The 23,938-nt window shown below is 44.5% G+C and overlaps 1 protein-coding gene across 1 annotated transcript in view; it reads right to left on the bottom strand.

Annotated features, from left to right (window-relative positions):
- The window catches only part of LOC115099813 (ERI1 exoribonuclease 3-like), a 179,737-nt gene that overhangs the window by 64,991 nt on the left and 90,808 nt on the right, over positions 1-23,938 (bottom strand). The window contains 2 exon segments of the mRNA XM_029617662.1: positions 15,211-15,264; positions 15,266-15,498. Of these exon segments, the coding sequence (XP_029473522.1) occupies positions 15,211-15,264; positions 15,266-15,498 (287 nt within the window).

The raw sequence follows: 23,938 nt of genomic DNA, 5'->3' as shown, positions 1-23,938 counted from the left end.
ACGATGCCACTTTTGCACTTTCTTCTATCATTAACATATCTAAAAAAAAAAAAAAAAAAAAAGTCTTGTCCACAGGATTTTACCAAACTTACTATTTTTTTTCCATTTGCATCTTTGCATTTCTGACCAACATGGAATGGCCATCCTGGATTTAGCCAAGGTAAATCTTCTCTCACCAATTTGCTACTTTTTCTTTTGAGGAACTTAATAAAAATGTGGATAAAGGTGAGCCATTTCATGTAGTGTATTTGAATTTCCAGAAAGCTTTTGACAAAGTCCCTCATAAGTGACTTCTTAGGAAATTAGAAAGTCATGGGATAGGGGGCAGTGTCCTATTATGGATTGTCAACTGTTTAAAAGATAGAAAACAGAGAGTAGGGCTAAATGGTAAATTTTCCCAATGGAGAAAGGTGAATAGTGGAGGCCCCAGGGATCTGTTCTGGGACAACTGCTTTTTAATATATTTATAACCGACCTGGAAATGGAAATTATGAGCGAGGTGCTCAAATTTGCCGATGGCACAAAATTATTCAAAGTTGTTAAAGAACAAGAGGATTGTTAGAAACTACAAGAGGACATTGCAAAACTGGGAGACTGGGCATACAAATGGCAAATGAAATTTAATGTGGACAAGTGCAAAGTGATGCACTTAGGGAAGCGTAACCCAAATTATAGCTACAAAGTGCAAGGTTCCACATTAGGAGTGACCATTCAGGAAAATAATCTAGGCGTCATCGTTGAAAATACCTTGCAATCTTCTGCTTAGTGTACAGCAGCAGCCAAGAAGGCAAATAGAATGCTGGGGATTATTAGGAAAGGAATGGAGAATAACACAGAGAATATCATAATGCCTCTGTATCGCTCCATGGTGCGACCTCATCTTTAGTATTGTGTGCAGTTCTGGTCACTGCATCTCAAGAAAGATACAGCAGAATTAGAAAAGGTACAGAGAAGGGTGACCAAAATCAGAGAGAGGATGGAACGATTCCCCTATGAGGAAAGGCTAAAGAGGTTAGGACTCTTCAGCTTGGAGAAGAGATGATGAGGGGAGATATGATAGAGGTCTATAAAATAATGAATGGAATGGAACGAGTAAACATTAAATCAGTTGTTTATGCTTTCAAAAAGAGTACAAAGACTAAGGGACACACAATGAAGTGATACACTTCAAACTAATAAGAGACAATATTTTTTACTCAATGCATAATTAAGCTCTGGAATTCACTGCCAGAGGATGTGGTGAAAGCTATTAGTATAGCTGCATTTAAAAAAGGTTTGGACAAGTTCCTGGAGGAAAAGTCCATTAACCATTATTAAGGTGGAGTTGCAGAAATCCACGGCTTATTCTTGGGATAAGCAGCTTGGAATCTTTCTACCCCTTGGGATCCTGCCAGGTACTTGTGACCTGGCTTGGCCACTGTTGGAAACAGGATACTGGGCTTGATGGACCTTTAGTCTGACTCAGTATGGCAAGTCTTATGTACTTATGACTATTTTCCCAGCTTCTTTTAGCTTTTCTAGCTGTTGTCACCTGTCTTCCTCTTTTTGCAATCTCTTTGATTAGTTTAGAAGCAGGGCTGGGATCTAGCTGGGGATTTCCCCTCCTTTTATAGCCTTCTCCAGCCCAGGCACTGCAGTGATGCTCCTTGCCTTGAAGCCACAGACCACAGCTCCCTCTGGGTCATGGTACAATTGTACCTTAGATCCAACCAATAGGTTGCAGCTGCGTGCAATGGCCAAGACTCTCCCCCTCTGCCAGCCCAGGAATCTAACACAACTCTTTAAACACAGCAGAGCCAGACCACATCTTTCTTTTTTTTTTTTAAAGCAGTCCAGGTCACACCAACAAAAACAGCAGCATTTCCCTCACTGTTCTTACTGTTCCTCCTGTAACCACTCCCTTCATTATAGGACAAACGGTAATTAACATGCACTGGAGAGTTTATCACCACAAACCCTGGCTAACATCCACCTACTAGAAACAAGACAACCCTAGAGGAACAAGTATGAGGAGGATGAACACAGGAGGGACAGCTGGAAAGACCTCACAGAGAGACAGTAGCCCCTTGAGATCCTATACAGTAAGCATACAGCATAAACAGCTGAAGAGAGACCTCTGAGGAGGAGACGACAACATCCTGAGACCCCCACATAATGAACGCAGCACAATCAGTTAAAGAAACCCTCAGGAAAGGAGACAGCCTCACCCTAATACATATCCACGGTACTAATACAGCAGGAACAGCTGAGGAGAGGCCCCAGAGCAGTTGACAACAGCACCCGGACACAACCAAAGTAAGAATACAGTACAAACAGCTGAAAAGAGCCTTCAAGGGAGGCAGAGCTCCACCCAGAGACACCCACATTATGAATGTAGCACAAACAGCTAAAGCAAGGCCTCAGGGAAGGAGATAGCAGCACTCACAGGCCGATACAGTACAGTGCGCGCCAACGGAGCGCGCTGTTAACCCGCGTTTGGACGCGGCTGTCAGCGGGCTCGAGAACCGACGCCGGCAAAATTGAGCGTCGGCTTTCAAACCCGCTGACAGCCGCCACTCCTGTCCAAAAAAAGGCGCTCGGGACGCGCTAGTGTCCCTAGCGCCTCTTTTTACCACGGGCCCTAATTTAAATATTTTGTTTTACTGTATCGCGCGCACAGGACACTGGCCTGTGCGCTCACCCGCTCTCCCGCGAACTTTACTGTATTGGCCTGTCAGACAGCCAAAGGATGATTACCCTCGCTTGTTTGCAAGTTCTCCCAGGGGTCAGATAAATACAGTTCTGCAGAGTGCATTGGGAAGGGTACAAAGCAGTCGTAACCATGATAAAGAGATGATCATTGCCCCACTGGTAAATCTCAGAAGAAGGTTGTGTTGACGTGAGTGAGCCTCCAGGAAAACCTTTCAGCCCCACAGGCTGCATACAGAGGTTTTAAAGGGCTTCAGCCGACACAAGGAGATTCTCATTCTTGTGCAACTGAAGGGCTTGTTAACCTGCTCACAGCTCCTGTTCCTTTTAAGTGGTGGACAGAGATAACATGAAGTGCCTGGGGCGACTCCAGCTCGCATGTTCATGGCACTGTACAGTGAAAACAAAAAAAAATTCTGAGCCTAGGATATGGTCCTTCTGAATCCAGAATTTCAAGACCATTCAAGCACATCACGAGCTTCACGTTCCATTCTCTCTCTACAGCAGCAGTAAAACAAAACGAGCTGGCATGCACACAGCAGTCACGCAAAGGCAGTCTAATAGCTCTTAATTTTGTGTGCTTATCTTCCCAACAAAATACATGAGTCCAAAGCTGAACTATGTATCAGAGAGCGTTGGGAAGAGATGCGATTATCACTGTAGATTTGTCCCTCTGTTGAGTTCTTTTATGTCTCTTGAGTTTGCACAGAACGTCCATACAAGACAATGGAACATTTCTGCATGTCTCAGAAAGATTAAATTCTCAGGGCTGGTTAATAGAGATGCACGATACCAAGAGGGCTCTGCCCTCCCCCTTTTCAGAGTATGCAAATAAATCCAGTGAATGATATCACACTCTATGCCTCTCTAATCATTTATACAAAAAAAACTAGTGCTCTTTAATATTCAAAAACAGTTTGCAAAATTTAATCAAAGCAGAGCAAATGCTAACATTTTTACTTCACTGACATTTTTATTAGCGCATTCATAAATTTTTTACAGCATGAAAGGAATTAGTTTAACAACCAACAACAACAAAAAAGTGCCTGTAAACATCTGGAAGAATGAGAGAAAGGGATAATCAGGCTAAAAGCAGCCACTATGTTGGGGTACCAGGACTGGGGGCTCTGTGTGGCAGCCTGCACTCCGGGTTAGTTATGGGGAGCAGGACATCCAGTGACATGTATTCAAGAGTCACCTCTGCCACCGATTCTGCACGACTCTGGACAAATCACTTCATCCTCCTGAGCTTCAGTTCTAATCCCAGCTCTGCCCCCAACTCTCTGCGTCACCCTGGGAAGCTCATTTTATCACCCTGTGTCTCAGTTTATCCAACTGGAGTCGTATGCTAACAGCAATATTGCTGCTCTCCTCCCACCTTGAATCTGTTGTCCGAGGCGTGGTCACCGGCCCCAGACTTTGTTCCGCTTCCCTCCATAGACACAGAATGAGAGAAAAAAAAAAGCCTTGGTAAATGTGGCTTTTACTCCAACTAAACCAGCAGCCCTAGATTTCAGGAATGGCTTGGAAAGCTTGCACTTGTCATTATTACAGACAAGCAAAGAGCAGCCCGGTAGGTGCTGTCCGCAGTGCTAGAAAGCAGTGCACAGTATCATGCCAGCACCCAAAGGCTGGGGAACATAAAAATCACAGCCGAAGGGAAGGGAACACCACCAGGTATGTTCCAACCTCAAAGAGCTAACATTCAGGCCAATGCACTAAATTAGAGACACTTCCGACTCATGACAACCCGAAATTCCAAACTTACAGCCCCGTTTGCAAAAGCTTTTGTCAAATTTCTCATTTGCAACAGAATACAGTTGCATGTAGACCGCTATGCATGAAAGCATATTTCAATTCTAAATTAATGAAGTGCTGCAATGCAAAGCAGCTCATTCATTTTAAATTTTGTGAACACTTCCTCACATGCCAGTTTTCACAAAAAAAAAAAAAAAAAAAAAGAGAACTACACTTCAGTGTCGATGCTAAGAAAAAAGTCACCACCTAAGTAAAATTCTCACAAGATCAAAAATCACTTAGACATTTCAAAAACACACGATGAACCAACTTCACAAAATGTTATACACTATTTTTTTAAGGTGGTGGAGGGGATATGTTCATAGTCAATTATCTACCCATTAGACAGTATTAGATATCATCACAACCCCTTTCCTACTAACCCAATTGGTTTTTTGTTAAATTTTGAATATAATGCAATTTAAACATTATTTCTATATTCAGCATATGGTTTTTTTCTGCAAATCAGATGTCTTTTTACATGAATCCTTTATTATATACATCTGAGGTCTTCTATGAAAATGGAGAAAACGTTACACACACAACCTTAATAAAGAGAGTCACTAAACAAATCAGAGCAAACCTAACACTGGCCACGTTTCAGGAATTCTTCTTCCCTTCCTCAGGGGTAGGTCTTCATAAGGTCTTATTATTATTTTCTACGCTGTCATTCTCCAAGCAGACACCATCTTTGCTGTAAAAGTTTCTGTCTAATATCTGATGTCACTATTGTGCTATTTTTTTTGGGCCAGGCCATGCAGCAAAATGTCACATAGACAAACAGGGCAGGAAATCCCACAGGTTATGTTTAGTTTACTACCTCTTATTACATTTGTAAAACATAGCGATGTACAATAGTCAATAGCTAAAGCAAATCTAACAAAACAAGGTAATAATATAACACACAAACAATAAGAGTACTTGTATTTTATGAGGCCAACAAGATAAAACCAATAGAGCAAGTTAATATCAATAACCTAGTAAATACAGTAATATATATAAAAATCAAAACTATTATTTTATTTTATTTATATCTTAAAGTGCTGGAGTAAAAATTAAATGCAAGAATAGGCAGCAGTATAAAATAAATGCAAAATTTTTATCTGATAATTTGCTTTCCTCGTCCTCACAATAGGGATTTCCTCTTCCACAGCTGGCGTAGACAGAGAACGCGCCTCCACGCTGTTTGTTGTGATGTCACTTCCCCTATAAGGGTGGCGGGCTGCAGGCAGTCCCCAGTAGACTTCTGCCAAAACTGATCTTTAGCCGAAATGCCCTACCTCTTGGTTAAAATTATTTTGAATTCTTAAGTATTTAACAAATCTGAGCATTGCCCCTGGAGGATGCATTCAACTCCCTGGGGCTAAGGTATCCTGACCCATAAATCTAGGTTATAGTAGTGGTCATTCTGGTTTCCTCCATGCCAAGAGCAACATAGGCCCAGCTAGATAGCAGGTCAACAAACAAAAATAACAATCGTGAACATGTCCCTACTTTCCTGTAGGAGCTGAGAGCTTAAAAAAAGAAACAGAAAGACAAAAGAAAAGGTGGAAGATATATTTGCTCCCAACTGTCAGTAGGAGCTACATTTCTGCCAGCCTCCTGGGATGGGACATAGGAATGAGATGGGGGCATCATAGGGTAGGAAGACCTCCTTCCTCTCCTCTTGCGTTCCTGCTTTTTCTTTTTAATTGCTCACATCAGGCGAGAACCGGACTGGTCTAGCAGGTGTCAAGAAAAGCAAATTAATCAGGTAAGAATAATTTTGCATTACTTATCCCCCTGCTAGACCAGTCCTCAAATAGGGATATACAAAAGCTATTATTCCCTGGGGCGGGAGGATGCGAGTTCGGGATCAAGTGCCTTTGCTCCAAAGGAAGCATCTGAATTAGCCCGGACGTCTACTCTATAATGTTTGGTGAAGGAGTGCAGAGAGGCCCAGGTGGCCGCCCTGCAGATCTCCTCCAGGGCCACCCTTGATATCTATGACCATGATGCTGCCTGGATCCTAGTGAGGTGTGTCTGAAGCCTGATGGTACTTATTGCCTCTTTAATCCATCTGGTCAGGGGTGCTTTAGAGGCTGCTTCCCCTTTACATGGGCCACCAAACAACACAAACAATGTCAGATTTTCTGAACTGGTTTGTGATCTTGATGTCCAGATAATGTGGCTCCATCTCCCCTTTGTTTGATTTGCCCTATCTGAAGATCGAAAAGTTAATTGTCTGATTGAGGTGAAAAGACAACCGAACTTTGGGTAAAAAGGAGGGGAATGGACAGAAGGTCACAGCCCCCTTGGAAAAAACTTACGGGTCTCTGCAAGGGAGGACCTATACCTCAGAGATTCGTTTGGCTGAGCAAACGGCCACCAAGAAGACCGATTTAAGAGAGAGATCCTTGAGTGATGCCTGTCTCAATGGCTCAAAGGGAGGACCCGTCAAGGCCTTGAGTACCAGGTTATGGTCCCATGGAGGGACCAGGGGGTGGAAAGGCAGTTTGAGATGCTTTACCCCTTTGAAGAAACGCACCAGTCTGGCTGCATTGTTATGCAGTGGCCCTTGACTGGGTCCCTAAATGCTGAGATGGTTGCCATCTACACCCTCTGAGAGCTAAGTGATAGGCCTTTATCTAGCCCTTGTGAGCAACTTCTGCCCTGCACGGGGATGTCCTGTCTTCATGACAGAAAATCTCAAACATGCACCTCATTGGATATAAGTCAAGAATGTTGACAACTTCCAAGCCTTGAGCATTGTGGAAATGATCTAAAGGGAAAACCCTTTTACTGCTCAGGCGTGCCCTTACAAGGGCCATGCAGTAAGACAGAATGGAGCTGGGTCTTCTAGGAGTAAGAGGCCATGGCGAAGAAGGCCCCTCCCCTCCAGAAGGCGCAGGGAGGATCCACGTACCATGCTCTCGGCCAGTCTGGGGCTATTAAGATAGTCAGGAGTCTTGATTCTCTATTTTCTCTAGTATTTTCCCTATTAACAGTCATGGTGGGAAAACGTACAAGCAGCCTCTAATTGGCCAGGGCACAAGCAGGGTGTCTATTCCGCTGGAGCCTGGTTCTCTGCTTCAGCTGAAGAAGTGCTTTGTTTTCGTCTTGTGTCGGGATGCCATCAGATCCATCATTGGCTGTCCCAATTTGCTCACAATTCTAAAGAAGGCTTCTTGGCTCAGTTCCCATTCTCCATGGTCCAGCTCATTCCTGTTCAGGAAGTCTGCCTGGGTATTGCATATGCCCGCAATGTGAGTCGCTGTCAGGCTTTCCAGATTCTGTTTTGCCCAAGTGCCTAGCGCTGTGGTCTTGCAAGCTAGTGACTGGTTGTGAGTGCCCATGACGGTTTATATAGGCTACCGCCATGGCATTGTCTGAGAGAAATGTGATTGGCCTGTTTTTCATTAGGGGGAGGAAGGCCTTGAAGGTCAATCTGATGGCCTACAGTTCCAGCCTATTTATATGCAAGTTCTTCTCCTGCTGGCATCACTGCCCTTGGGTCGTCAGGCCATGGCAGTGAACTCCCCAACCTATAGTGCTGGCTTCTGTGGTCAGGATGATCCATTCTGGCATGGCTAAGGTTGGGAAGGTGCATTCATCATTCTAGGCTGTCCCTTATTAGTATTTGTATGGCAACTGCTGGTCACAGCTCATTGAAATTGGTGACCATCTGGTCAGTAATGAATCCTGCAGTGGGCGCATATGTGCCCGGGCCCACAGGACCAAATCTATGGCTGCTGCCATCAGGCCTAAAAGATGTAGGTAGTCCCAAGCAGTATGGAAAGGTTGGGCTTGGAAATTTTTCATGTGGGAAATTAACTTTTCCCGCCTTTTGCAGGTGAGAAACACCCACCCTGATTCTGTGTCGAAGCATGCTCCTAGAACCTCTAGGGACTGTGTGGGCTCGAGCTGCTTTTTGCATAGTTTATCACCCAGCCTAGCCGCACCATCAAGAGTACCACAGTGGTAGTGGCTCAGTATTTTCCTGGGCAGACCTGGCCCGAATAAGCTGGTCATCCAGGTAAGGATGAACCAGGATACCCTGCCTGCGCAGTTTTGCTGCTTCTATCACTATCACCTCGGTAAAGGGAAGGGCTCGAAACTGGAAGTGCTTGCCCAACACACAGAAGCGTAGAAACGTCAGGTGATATTCCCTTACTGGGATGTGAATGTATGCGAGAAACTCCCCTTTTCTTACTGCCAGTATGACTGAGCGCAGAGTTTCCATGCAGAAATGCAAGACCCCGAGGCATTTGTTGACCTCTTTGAGGTCTGGTATTGGGCGAAAGCAGCCATCCTTCTTGGGGACAACAAAGTAAAAAGAATATGTTCCCGTGCCCAGCTCCTGGGGCACACTGCTTGTAGCTTCCTTTGTCTGGGGAGGAACAGGGGGAGACCTAGCTACGATCACTCCCAACTCACACTCACTGTCTGGGAAGGCCCCTCCCGATACAGGCATGCGTAGAAGAGCCCCTTTTCCTGCTTCTTTTTTTTTTTTTTTTTTTTGAAACTTACTATGCCATCAGAGAGGAGAAGAGAGAAAGACGATAAGCAGAGTTATTTATTTTATTTATTTATTAGGTTTTTTATACCGTCGCTAAGACAAGCCATCGTAACTGGTTACAAATCATAAAATAGCAAGAACAATCCAAACAATTTTTAAATAAGTAACAATAATTTTAAATTAGCTAATAATATAGTTAGGGCGAAGCACTTGGCGTTTGTACTTCCCATTGCCCTGTGGGGAGGAGGAAGTCCCCTATAACAGCAGCCACTCCTGCGCCTCCGGCAAGGGTGGGGACACCAGAAACGAACGACCCGGGAATCCCAACTATGAGGGGGGAGGCACTGAAGGACTGACCAGAGACAGAGAGGGATTTTTTTCAAGGAAGTTGCGATGAACAAAACTCGTCCGTACCTTCTGTGCGTCAAGAGAACTACTGGGGACTGCCCGCAGCCCCCGCCTCCCTTATAGGGGAAGTGACATCATAACAAAACAGCGTGGAGGCGCGTTCTCTGTCTACGCCAGCTGTGGAGGAGTAAATCCCTATTGTGAGGACGGGTCCAGCAGGGGGATAAGGAAAGTAGCGTTAATTGGAATTAATGTGGGGGTAGGCTCCCTTTCGAGGCAGTGAGTTCCAAACGCACGGGGAGAAGCCTGGACCCAGACCAGGAACCGCTCTCCCCTTTAGAATGGGACTTGCCCGACTGTCACTCATTCTTCTTAACATGGTATTGATGAGGACAACAGCTTAATAGGTTTCGTTTTTCCACAGATGCCCAAGGATGCCAGGACTCTCTCAGAGACTGCAGTGTGTAAGACAGAGGGAAGAGGCCTCGCGTCCCCTGAGCGGGTTAGTCTGCACTGCAATGAAATGTAACCTGTGACCCAGCGCTGGCTTTTCATTAGGAGGCTGCCCTGCTAATAAAGACAAGTGTTGGGACCTTCTGCAGGTACAATTCAATCTTTTTCTCCCTTTTTTTATCTAAATTCAATTTTTTGGCTGGCCTGGGAATCGTTATGAAATCAGAAGCTGACATTCCAGCAGGAAAAATAGAAAATCCATCAAATATAAACAGGAAAAAGAGAGCTGCACTAGGAGTCTCCTGATTAATATCTCCTCACAGAGGAATTCTGACAATACAGTGAGGAGCAGGCTGCAAGTACGTGCCCTACCCAGGAGAGCACCACACACACACACACACACAGAGTCCCACCACAGCACAGGATGCAAGTACATGCACTACCCAGGAGAGCACCATGCTCTGCACTTCTACCACTCTGCCCATGAATTTACACACACACACACACACACACACACAGTCCCACCACACAAACACACACACACACACAGTCCCACCACAGCACAGGCTGCAAGTGCGTGCCTACCCAGGAGAGCACCATGCTCTGCACTTCTACCACTCTGCCCGTGAATTTACACACACACACCACACAGTCCCACCACAGCACAGGATGCAAGTACGTGCCCTACCCAGGAGAGCACCACACACACACACACAGTCCCACACCACACACACACACAGTCCCACTACAGCACAGGATGCAAGTACGTGCCCTACCCAGGAGAGCGCCATGCTCTGCACTTCTACCACTCTGCCCGTGAATTTACACACACACACACAGTCCCACCACACACACACACACACACACAGTCCCACACACAGTCCCACCACACACACACACACAGTCCCACCACAGCACAGGATGCAAGTACGTGCCCTACCCAGGAGAGCACCATGCTCTGCACTTCTACCACTCTGCCCATGAATTTACACACACACACACACACACACACCACACACAGTCCCACCACACAAACCACACACACACAGTCCCACCACAGCACAGACTGCAAGTACGTGCCCTACCCAGGAGAGCGCCATGCTCTGCACTTCTACCACTCTGCCCGTGAATTTACACACACACACACACACAGTCCCACCACACAAACACACACACACACACAGTCCCACCACAGCACAGGCTGCAAGTGCGTGCCCTACCCAGGAGAGCACCATGCTCTGCACTTCTACCACTCTGCCCGTGAATTTACACGCACACACACACACACAGTCCCACCACAGCACAGGATGCAAGTACGTGCCCTACCCAGGAGAGCACCACACACACACACACAGTCCCACCACACACACACACACACACACAGTCCCACCACAGCACAGGATGCAAGTACGTGCCCTACCCAGGAGAGCACCACACACACACACACAGTCCCACCACACACACACACACACACACAGTCCCACCACAGCACAGGATGCAAGTACGTGCCCTACCCAGGAGAGCACCATGCTCTGCACTTCTACCACTCTGCCCATGAATTTACACACACACACACACACACACACACACACAGTCCCACCACACAAACACACACACAGTCCCACCACAGCACAGGCTGCAAGTACGTGCCCTACCCAGGAGAGCGCCATGCTCTGCACTTCTACCACTCTGCCCGTGAATTTACACACACACACACACACACACAGTCCCACCACACACACACACACACACACACACACACACACTCTCCTGGGTAGGGCTGCAAGTACGTGCCCTACCCAGGAGAGCGCCATGCTCTGCACTTCTACCACTCTGCCCGTGAATTTACACACACACACACAGTCCCACCACACACACACAGTCCCACCACACACACACACAGTCCCACCACAGCACAGGATGCAAGTACATGCACTACCCAGGAGAGCACCATGCTCTGCACTTCTACCACTCTGCCCGTGAATTTACACACACACACACACACACACACACACACACAGTCCCCACCACAGCACAGGATGCAAGTACATGCACTACCAGGAGAGCACCATGGGTTCAAATGCCAGGAAGACTGGCTGACTTCATCTATCCCAGTTTGATTAAGAGCTGCTACTATTCTCAGGTAATCCCACAGCTTACTTCCATTATTAAACTGTGCCGGTACAGTCATGCTGACCCCTTCCAGAAGAATTAACTCCACCTAAAAATGCCGAATTCAAAACCCAAACAGCAGTCCTTGGAGCACTGCACATTATGCCTGAGCTGTTTAAAAGTTCTCCTAGATCAGCGTATGGTTCCCAGCAACCACAGAGGGGTCTCTCTGAAGCTACCTTCATTCCATTGGGTATTTAAAATAAAATGTTTTTGTTTAAAGCAATAAAGTATTTACCAGACCTTTGCACTTTCTCCAGCCACTCTTGGCTTGCATGCATATACATAGGGGCCGGCTCACCTCGTCCTTCCAAAAGTTAAACACATGAGCGCCAGGCTCTAGAAGCTCACATATTATGACATCAATATCTTTTAATCTCTTCTGTTGCTCCAATAAAAAGTTGTCACAGCTTTCAGAGATTCCAGATACAAAGAGCAAAACCGCTGGCCACACAAGGAGCTGGGCTTTCACACAAATACTCCTGATTTTTTCAGTTTACAACCATGGGCTGTCCTTAAATAATTTATGGCGGGTTAAATTTATTGCACAGCCAGGCCGGCTGCAAAATTCGAATTGCCAAATAATTAGATTTTAGGGGCAATGCTTATAAATTATCCGCTGATTTGTCCGGACTTGTTTTGTCACTTGCACTGTGCTTCAGGTCATCTTTGGCATTTGGCTGTTTGCGTTTTAATTGCTGATTTACACTTTGACAGATGAGAGCTGATGCCTCCAAGGTCCAGTGGGGGAGAGCAGACAGAGGAATGGATTCTTTCAAAGGGTTCTTCCCCTCCCCCAAAAGAGACAATTAAACAGGAAAGAACAAAAGACCCAACACCGGTCGAGCCTTTATTTTTTAATGCCATATACGCTATTAAAAACTGATAAATAGCAATCTAGGGTTGATCTAAGCAACATGCTTCAGGAATATAACAGGAAACTGGTGATTTACGATTCTCTGCCCATCTGGGCTGCTCCAATGGGAGCAGCAAGTGAAAAGTGTAAGGGATTTCAAACTTAAAACAAGTGCAAGAGGAGAAGCTTCATGCCAGTTTTCACTTGACTGGGAGAAGGCTCAGGATTTCGCCTTCGCCAGCAGACGAAACCCCCTCCCCTCCCGCCAGCTTGCAATACTGCAGGTCGTGGCACATCTTTGGCACGTCGCCTCAGACACTTCTCGCCAGTTCCCTCGGAAGTCCATGCACTGCTGGGGAGGAAGCAGTGCCAAACATAAACGTACCCAAGCACAGCTTTACAGAGAAAGTGCTTATGTTAGCTTTCAGCTCAGTTTTATTGTGTTCGTTTGCTGTTCTGGATAGAGAATGTAAATGAGAAGTAACAGTAGGACCACAGTTCAGCAAAAGGAGCTCTCCAGGTGCCTGAACCCAGCCCCCTTTCTGAAGAACTCCGGGATCCTGCACAGAGCTAACAAACTAACACCTTCCGTCACTTGAAAAGAATCCCATCCAGGACCAAGCAGCTCAGACACAAAGGTGGCTGGAGGGGAATTTCTAATCATGTTGCATTCACCTGATTTCAACACTAACAGGGTCCCGGGCCAAGTGCCAGGTAAAACATGGAGTGGCCCAAATTGCTTTGAAATGAGAGCCTCGAAACAACCCCTATTGATTGGGCATGAAACCAAGAATATGAAGCTAATTAAATTCCAATTACAGAAATGCTAGAAAATGACTCATGAGCTACAGATTCATTCATGGAACATCTTATGTCATGAGAGAACATGCTTCCATGCGACACAGCATAGTCATAACAAAACTTTGTGCGCCAGTCCAGGCTGGCACAGGGGACCCCCCCTCCTAAGAAAATCAGGTTTACTCGTGCAAGGACCAGAAGTCTATTGTTCTCTACTTTACTTACATCTTTTTCCCTGATTTTCAAATCTTTTCATCAACACTTTTTTTCAGCTACAATAGTAACACTATTCAACCAGCACTCAAGAGCATGCTGTCTGCTCTTAGGGCACCTTTTCCTCTCAGTGTGTTTGGATTGCTTCAGACTGCTACTTCCAGTACAGGTTTCTCTGCCATGGTGTACGACCTCTAACCTGCAGGTTATTTCAATAAAAACGTGGCACCGCTAATAAGCCTCTACATGCACTTCACAGCTGAATTATAAAGGAGCACAATTTAGAACAGCATCACCAAGACAGATGTACAGTGGATTTCTGGCTTTCCTCTGCATTCTGTACACCCTGCATCTCAAATGCATCAACAGAGTAGCACAAACACTGCCTTTACTCGGTGTAGTGAGCTTTCTCCAAGAAAACTGAAGTTCCATGGCATCCTCTGCCAACCACAGTATCGTCTACTGTACAAGGAAACCTGGAAGTGTTTAACAATCCCATACAGTTATTCCACTGCATGTCCGTATCCCACAGTGCTTACTAAGAAGCAGAGGTAGAGTTTTCCATTGTCCAGTCTAATGATGCTAGGAACCTGTGTGAGTGTTCCACACTACATCCTACAGACCGCAAGAACCACAGTGCTTCTTAAGAAGCAGAGGTAGAGTTTTCCATTGTCCAGTCTAATGACGCTAGGAACCTTCCACACTACGTCCTACAGACCGCAAGAACCAGTACAGCTCCCCTTGGTGCTCATCTCCAGGAGGTACATGGATGGATGCACCCCGAGGAAGAATCGAAGCACAAAGCATGTCGGGCTTGGGGGGTCAACGAGCAGCTAGCATTTCAACAGGGGAAACATCTTGCATTTCTAAATTTGGTTAATAGTTATCTCCATTCTCTTGAACATTTTCTGCTTTTAAATAATTATAAATGAGAGCTTCTGGTTAAATGTTGGTATTCACTAGCAATGTGCACAGTTCACAGGACATATAAAAAAAAACCTTCCAAACATTTAAGAGACCTAGTGATGATATTTAATGAGCAGTGGCAACACTTAGCATTCCTGAAAAATAAAATTCGGAACTGCAGTAAGCAAACGAGTACGGCTCAAGTATTATGAGGGTCTCATTATACATGCTTTTTTGTACGGTGATTTTAGATTTGATGTGATTACATATTACTTCAGTACATAAAAAGTTAGGTTTTATTGTTGTCTATATGCATTTAAAAGCATTTCTTACCCAGCTATCTACAAACCAAATTAATTTCAATTTTAGTAAGGTTCCCTGGGCTTGGACTTTAAAAGTGTGCCACATCTCGGAGCTAGCCTCCAGGCCACAGGCAATTTTAGGAGCACAGCATGGTTCATGCTACACCCTCTCTACATACCTGGGGATGTATCTGTGGTTTGTCACAGGTAGCCTCGAAGTCCAGCACTAAAAAAGTAGTGGTATCTCTGGGGTGGAAAGGACGCCATTGCTGCCACAGAAGCGCCAAACCCTTGGCATCCAAGTTTCCTGTTTAGCATTGGGCCGAATCCCTGGTCAATGCCGTGGAAAAAGAAGGGGTCAGGATTCAGCACAGCCTGTGCCCTGGTATACAGATGTGGAGGAAGTCTTGCTGGACGGATATGGGACAGTGCATGCATTGAACTCCCAGGAGATATTACAGCTAAACCTTAGTGAGGAGAGAAAGAAAAAAAAAAAAAAGACAAGCATTAACATCAGTACAGCTCATCCCTGTTCTCATGTGGCTCGGCATCCTGGCTTAACTGCCTGCTGAGACCAGAAGTGCAGTGGGAGATTAAGGGAGCAATCCTAGCAAATATCAAGGAGCCTTTCCACTCTTGGGACTTCTTACAACACTTCCGTTTTTTTCTGCCCCAATACATTTATTTATACCGGTCTTCGATTTTACACATTACATCGGTTTACATTCCAACAAAAAATCTTACATTTGCATGCTTTTTTAGAATTAAAGTCTGATTTTTGCTATCCTTAGCTCTCCTCTTTTTAAATAGCCCCTTCCCTGAGATCACGCTCTGCTTGCATTATATTGATGCAGCCTATGCCTGTGTGAGGCTCTGGTAAAAGGCAGACTTCAACTGTGTTACATGCACACAAGGGGCTCTGATGAGGATCAGCACCAAATTTACTGAGCCTGATAATGATGGGAGGGGATCAATCGATCCGGAGGAGGCCCTTAACCTGTTCTAGTTGTCACTCAGAAGGCCAAAACAGCCTCTTTCTTCTTCTGTCCATTCCACAAATGCTCCCAGTCACCACCTGAGGGGCTTTCTAAGAGGCTGGGACCAGCAGGAAGAGAGGGAAAGAGAAGGAGAGAGTGACGGAGGTAAAGTAGGCGTGAAGAGTACTGGAATTTCCTTTCTACTGCAGGAAGACCATTTTCGGTCCCCAGTTTACCCAGGTCCTCTCGAGCCTATGAAAAGTCATCATCTGAAGCTAGCATGTAATGAATCACTTTACAATACTGACCACTAGCCAGCTTCTGCATTTCGTTCTTTAAAAAGTCATCACTTAACATTATAATTAGCTGCCTTTAATTAAGGAGTGTTCTAGGTATGCCATTTTTGCTCACTTCAAGAAGCGTTTTGAAGTTTGGTAGTTCTATTTTTTAAATTATTTTGAGATTTGTTTCCCATGATAAAGATAGTGAATAAGTCAAAACACAGTTGCATCAGGAATTCAGCAGAGCCATGAATTGTGGCCAACCAATGATGTTACGTGATGCTTTAAAAAAAGGTTTGCAGTAAAGTGTGCTTACCATAAATGGTGTTTTCCGTATACCGCAGGATGAATTAGTCATAGTCATTACTTGGGTGACGTCAGCAGTGAATGGACTCGCCTCTCCAAGCTAGCAAAGCTTTGAGCTCTACTGAGCATGTACAGGAGTTCCCATGTAGACGTTGCCTTGTGAGTCTCCTCAGTCTATACCAGAGCTAATCTAGTGAGGTAGTCAACTCTCTAGGCAGGTGGGCAGGCATTCCATGGCTAATTCATCCAGTTATCTATGGAAAACACCGTTTACGGTAAGAAAACTTGCTTTTCTGTCAATAAGCAGGCTGAATTAGACTTTACATGTGGGGAGTCCCAAAATGAGGGTTGCAGCAGTACATTTACTTAGTAAGCAACCCAGCCACACTTTGGAGAGTGGACTACAGCGAAAGTAGATTTTGCAAAACTGCTTGTCCAAATTTCTTATCAGTCCTTTGAAAGGTTATCAAGACAGTAGTGGGATATAACAATATGAACAGAAGACAAATGCTGCAGCTTTAAAGGTATCTTCAACAGGTACTTCTCGAAGATGAGCAACATGGCTCTCACTTGCTAAGACTTCACCAAGTCTGTGATTGCCATCCTGCTAAGGTGTAGCAGTGGTGAATGCACTCAGCCAGCCAGTTAGACAAGGAATGTTTGGTGACTGCTATTCCTAGCCTGTTGGGATCACATGACACGAACAGTTGGGAGGTTTTATGACGCAGCTAAGTTTCTTATAATACACTAAGCTCTTTTGCAATCCAGAGTATGTAGGGCTTGTTTGCCTTCATGCACATGAGGCCTATGAAAGAAGCTAGGTAATTCGATGGATTGATATAGAAAGTCAAAATTACATTGGGCAGAAATTTCAAGTATGTACAGAGAACCAACCTGCTGTGGAAGAAGTGTATGTACGGAGGACAGTGAATGAGAATTTTGAGTTCGCTGATTCTTCTAGCGGAAGTCATTGCAACGAGGAATACCACCTTATAAATCAAATACTTTAGAGAAACTGACTCTAGTGGCTCAAATGTGAAAGGAAAGGACCACATTCAGGTCCCATGGACAAGTGGCTTTCGTACTGGGGGCTTAACATGCAATAGACTTTTCATGAAATGAGATAAATGCAATTGAGTAGAGATCAAGGAGTCATCCAGTTGAGTGTGGTAAGCTGTTACAGTGCTGAGGTGGTGGCGAGACCTGAGTGAAAATGGTGGAGCAAGTATGTCACAGCAGATGCTTGGTTCACAAGAAAATTGGTCCAAATTGTTTTCTTGATCAATTTTGAGTACCTATTCCAATTGAAGGCATAATTTCTTCTAGTTGAAGGTTTTCTAGATAAGACTAGTATGTCGATAATCTCTGTAGGTAAGTGAAATAAGTGATCACTGAGCCTCAACATCCAAGCTGCAAGGTTGCAGGTTGAAAGGTTGGGATGATACAATGTCCCATCTTCCTGAGTCAACTACGCAGGGTCTGTTCCCAGATATATAGGAGGACTTCTAGAAAGTTGTATAAGATATGCATATCAGATCTGCTATGAGAATCAACCAACCATGGTCCTGAAGAACCTTTATACTGTTCTGGTGTAAATGATATCACTGTAAAAGTAGCCTAACATCACGATGAAAATGTTGTAAGAACAAAAAGACACCTATCAAATGTATATTATAATTAAAAAGTGAGATTATAAAAGGACCATCATACTAAGCACTACCAGTACTTTAGACCTTCATTGCTTTACGTATAATCATCAGTCCATTAGTTCTATCATTTTTTTATGCAAATAAAATGTGACTTTTCTTAAGGCAAGTGTTTGTGTTATTCTTCTTTTTACATAATAAAGCTGGTATGATAGATTCCATCAATCCCGACACGCATTGTGTTTCGAATGAAAAACCATGAAATTTAAAAGGATGCTCTCTGGTATTTGGTAAAGCCATTCCCTGAAGCAGAGTTTTCACTCGAAACATGGCAGGTGTTAGACTTCATAAGCTGAAGAATTTGTCAGCCACTGATTTCTGTAGAGACCACTTGTATGGTTGAAACATTCTGCTGGGTTGATCTGCCAGAATGCTGGAGATGCCTGGCAGATAGGTGGTCTCTAGAACAACTCAATTTCTTTCCACCCAATTTGAGATTTTTAGGGCTTCCTTGCAGGGAGGCCATGATCCCATTCCTCCTTGCTTGTGGACATAAAACATGGCAACCTAGTTGTCAGTTTGAATCAGGGTTTCTTTCCCTGAAGAAAATGCACAAAGGTTGATAGGGCATATTGCTCACAACGCTAGTAGATTTATTTATTTATTTATTTAGTGATTTTTATATACCGCGGCACGTATAGATATACATCACCTCGGTTTACAGTAAACAATAAATTAGCAAAAGGCTTTACATATAACAGGATTTACAGAGTGTAAACAGATGAAGTAAACAATAAATTAGCAAAAGGCTTTACAGCTCTCTTGAAGAGTTTAGATGCCCTGTTCAAACAGTTCTGGTGTATGCTCCCCACCACTTCATGGAGGCTTCCATCACTAGTACCACCTGATAGACACGTGAGTGAAGATGGGCTGCTAACCTTGAGAATTTGGGGTGCAGCCACCACTGCAACTCCCATTTCATAGTCTCTGTGATTTGCGCTGGAAAAGAAAGCAGTTGAATTAGTTGATCCAAGTGGATGCAGAGACTTCACTGGAGGTAGCAGATATGAAGATGAAGATGGATCAATGGGACCCCATGGATAGCTGTTGCCATGTGACTGAGAACTATGAGAACCCTTGTAGCTGATGAGCATGGAGAAGAGAGAAGATTGTGGATGAGCGACCTCACAGTGTTTGGTCGGGAGGCAAGAATGCTCTTTACTGCAGTGAGTTTATCCAAGCCCCAATGAATGAGTCTCCGAGTGTGATCCATGCTCAATTTCTCAAAGTTGATCAGAAAACCTAAGCAGTGTAAAAGAGCTATTGAGAGCAGAGCATTTCATCTCGGGATTTCGCTGTGATGGGCGAATCATCCAGACATGGTAAAACTTATATTCCCTTGTGATGGAGTTGAGCTGCCACTATTGCAAGGCATTTTATAAAGACAGTGGAGCTGACGAGAGGCCAAATGGGAGTACTTTGTACTGGCAGTAGGAAAGACCTACCTGAAAGCAAAGGCAGTACCAATGTGAAGGGTGGATGGGGATGTAAGATAATGCATCCTTTAGATCCAAGGCACACATCCATTCGCCCTTCCATATGTAAGGAAGAATTGTCCTGAGGGAGTTCTTTTTTAAATTTCTCTCAGAAATGATGTTGTTCAGACGTCTCACATCCAAATAGACTGCAATCTCCTTCCCCTCCCTGTTTTCTTGGGGATAAGGAAATATCAGGAATAGAAATCCCGCATATGTTGAATTGCTAGAATTGGCGCCCTCATTTGTTGTTGGAGAAGCGATTGGACTTAGTCAAAACATAAGAACATAAGAAATTGCCATGCTGGGTCAGACCAAGGGTCCATCAAGCCCAGCATCCTGTTTCCAACAGAGGCCAAAACCAGGCCACAAGAACCTGGCAATTACCCAAACACTAAGAAGATCTCATGCTACTGATGCAATTAATAGCAGTGGCTATTCCCTAAGTAAAATTGATTAATAGCCATTAATGGACTTCTCCTCCAAGAACTTATCCAAACCTTTTTTGAACCCAGCTACACTAACTGCACTAACCACATCCTCTGGCAAGAAATTCCAGAGCTTTGTTGTGTGTTGAGTGAAAAAGAATTTTCTCCGATTAGTCTTAAATGTGTTATTTATTCGAAAGTGTAAATAACCGAGTCACATCTACTCGTTCAAGACCTCTCATGATCTTAAAGACCTCTATCATATCCCCCCTCAGCCGTCTCTTCTCCAAGCTGAACAGCCCTAACCTCTTCAGCCTTTCCTCATAGGGGAGCTGTTCCATCCCCTTTATCATTTTGGTTGTCTTTCTCTGTACCTTCTCCATTGCAACTATATCTTTTTTGAAATGCGGCGACCAGAATTGTACACAGTATTCAAGGCGCGGTCTCACCATGGAGCGATACAGAGGCAGTAGATAAGATGGATCTGGATGGCGCACCAGACAATGTGGAAGGGATGATACCCATACTGCACAATTTGGAGGACCCAGGGGTCCTTGGTGATCTGATACTACTCTTCTATGACGTGTTCGATTCTTCCCCTACTGGGAAAGTTGGGAATGGACTGTTCAGAGAGACAAAAAAAACAAAACAAGGCACCAGTTTGGGCTGGATATGTTGCATGGTTTTTAGCTGATGGCGTTCTCTTTGTCGAGGTCTGGCTGGATGTGGCTGTTGATGCTGGGCCATATAAGGTGGTAGACAATACTACTGAAAAGACTGGTAGGGTCTCCTGTGGATATACGGTCTTTGTATGAGGAAAAGTGACATTGCACTGTGGAGAGCTGTTCAGGAGCCAGAGAATGACTGCACTGCCACATTTTGGTTCTTCATCCGAGCGACCATCTCCTAAAGCTCGTCTCTGAAAAGTCTATCTCCAAACAGGGAAGGTCCACCAATTTTTCATGGATGTCCTCACAAACGCTACTTGCTCAAAGCCATGCCCATACATCTTGCTCCAGTGGAAGCGGTATGTGAAATAGAATTGAAGGATTCATAAACTGATTGAAGTACATGGAGGATGCCCTCTTCTGCATCAGAAGCTATTGTAGATAGTAGCTATCTTGCTCAGTGGTAGGTAAGAAAGGCTTCCGTTTTTGAATGTGGTCATGAATATACTGCACCATACAGAACTGATGGATAGTAATGCAAACAGATAGCATGCATTTTAAAAAAATTCTGTCGCCAAAGTTATCTAGAAGTTTTATAGTCTTTTCCTGGAGGAGAATTTGAGTGAATACATGTCTTTGCCATTTTCATAGCAAACAATTACAGACTGGTGAGGCAGCTAGATGATACCAAAGGCCAGTGACTGTTGGACACTGTACTTGAGGTTCAGCTTTCTAGCTGTAAGAGTGACTGAAATGGGAGTGTCACAAATTCTCATCTGTAGAACACAGAGATGTTGAGAACTGGAAGGGCTGGTTCAGCTGGGGTATCCAGTATCTGAAGGCAGCCAAAAAGCTCAGAACAGGGTAGCGAAGTGAGGTCCAGAGGATCTGGAAGTGGACTGTAGGGCATGCCAGTAGAGTCTTCCTCTGAGCCTAAAAGGTACTGGCTCACTTATCCAGGACTCCAATGATGAACAGGATGAATCGGAGGGACTTCTGGTTGCCTCTGAGGATTGGCCTAGACTAAAACCTCTGACCTATTAGAATTCACTACAATAAACAAAACTCCTAAGCAAGGGTTCTGAGGGTGAGTTCACGCCTATAGGTGAGATCGAGACTCCAGTCTGTGGTATCGCCCAACGATATTGGAAAGGAGAGACTGGAACATTCCTTCCATCTCTTTGGTCAAAGAGGTAAAGAAACTTCACCAAATCTGTGATTTGGTCAAGCAAATGATGTGTCCTCTGGCCTGGCATAGGTGGTGGGAGATCCTGTTCCAAGATCAGGATAAGTTCCTGCATGAGAATGGGCAGCCTATTCAAAGTGGTGCTGTAGAAAATATAGATTTGTAGTCTCCAGGCAAAATACTTCCGCCACTAGTCTAGGCAGGATAAGTGCCCTGGTTATTGGAGGGGGGCACAGTAACCTGACCACCTTGTCCTGAAAATCTAGGATGGTCTCTATGGAGCTGTGTTAGCAAAGCAGCCTGATAAATTAAGTCTGAAGTGGATGCATCAGTGGCTTTGATAGGGTAGAGTGTTTGGATGTCTTGGTATGCTTCTACGGGTCTTTGGAAATGCACATCAAGGAATCTAGTGCAGGTTGATAATATAAGGTTAGTTGCATTAGATCCCTGCCATTTGTCCTTTTACTGTGCATTGCGGGATCATGTGGAATAGGAGCTTGAGCACCATGTGATTAAAGAATAGAGCATTGGTGTGCTGCACACTTCAATGCTATCAGAGAATCAAGCATGGAGTACATCGGTGTGTCATGCATCGAGCACCTTGCTGTGCCGTGCATGAATGCTTCAGTGGAAGATGCATCGGGCAAATCAATGCATCATGTATCAGGAAAGCCAATACTGCATATGCCGACAATGGCCACGTCAACAGTACTGGAGCCAATGCACCTCGCTTAGTATATGTGTTTTTTGACGCAGGCTGAGATGGCTCCAGTGATTAATGCCAATTTAATTTTGAGACAGGGCATCTGGTAAGAACCCAACCCTGCGGTTTTGGACTAAGTGTGCAGGGGAGGTTTAGAGCTCAGGTATTTTCCCTGCAAGGCAGACAAGGCTGCACCGTGGTACAAGGATTTACGCAGTTCCTCGATGCAAAGCACCCTAGAATGCTGCAAGTGCAGGGACATCCATCCACAGGCATAGCAGTTCTTCTGGTCATCTTCCAGGCTGAGGCATTGGTAACACTGTTTGTGCCCGTCACTGAGGGACATAATCTTTCCACAGATAAACCATTGTTGACTTCTTCTTCTGGCCAGACCTGACAGAAGAGAAGGCCATGTTTCTTGGGGGTATTTTTATTTTTTTTTGGTAGCACTAAAGAGTGCTGCTGTGGGGCTACAAAGGCAGCAAGGCAACTTAATAGACTGAAGAAAAAATATCAAATTTAAAAGGATTTTTAGAGAAAAATCATTAGGAGAGAGAGTTCATGTCCATGCTGTACTCAGACACAAAATGACCTAGGAGACTCACGAGACAAAAGCTGCACAGGTATTCATGCACATACTCAATAGAACTCAAAGCTCTATTATCTTGAAGAGACAAGTCTGTTCCGTGCCGCCGGATGAGGTCACAGACATGTAATGGTTAATTCAACTTGCTTTTCGACAGAAACAGAAAAGTTTCCTAAAAGTAAGGATTGAGTGGTGTCTTTTTTTAAATTTCTTTTTGTTTTGCACATCCAGATAGATCTAGTATATCCAGTATATCCAGATCCAGATCTAGTATATCCAGATCCAGATCTAGTATATCCATACACACAAGCCCCAAATAATGGAGCAATTTCATTTTTCCTCTTGCCAAATCTTGGGGCTGTAACTCCCATAGCGGCAGAAAGGGGCACCTCAATTCAAATTCCTTCTTACATGTTACCTAGACCTGTTAAATGTATAACGCTCCGGCGTAAGTTCCTGTTCACTGTACACCGACGTGATATCTTTGATGAGCGGCGGTATATAAAAAATTATAAATAAAATAAATAAATTTACACAGCCACTGCTTCAGAACAACAACAGTTTAACAAAGTACCATCTACGTAAAACCAA

The sequence above is a fragment of the Rhinatrema bivittatum genome, chromosome 10, assembly GCF_901001135.1.
Source record: "Rhinatrema bivittatum chromosome 10, aRhiBiv1.1, whole genome shotgun sequence".
Lineage (NCBI taxonomy): Eukaryota > Metazoa > Chordata > Amphibia > Gymnophiona > Rhinatrematidae > Rhinatrema > Rhinatrema bivittatum.
Note: the sequence above shows the minus strand (reverse complement) of the source record. Positions and strands in the feature narration are given on the sequence as shown.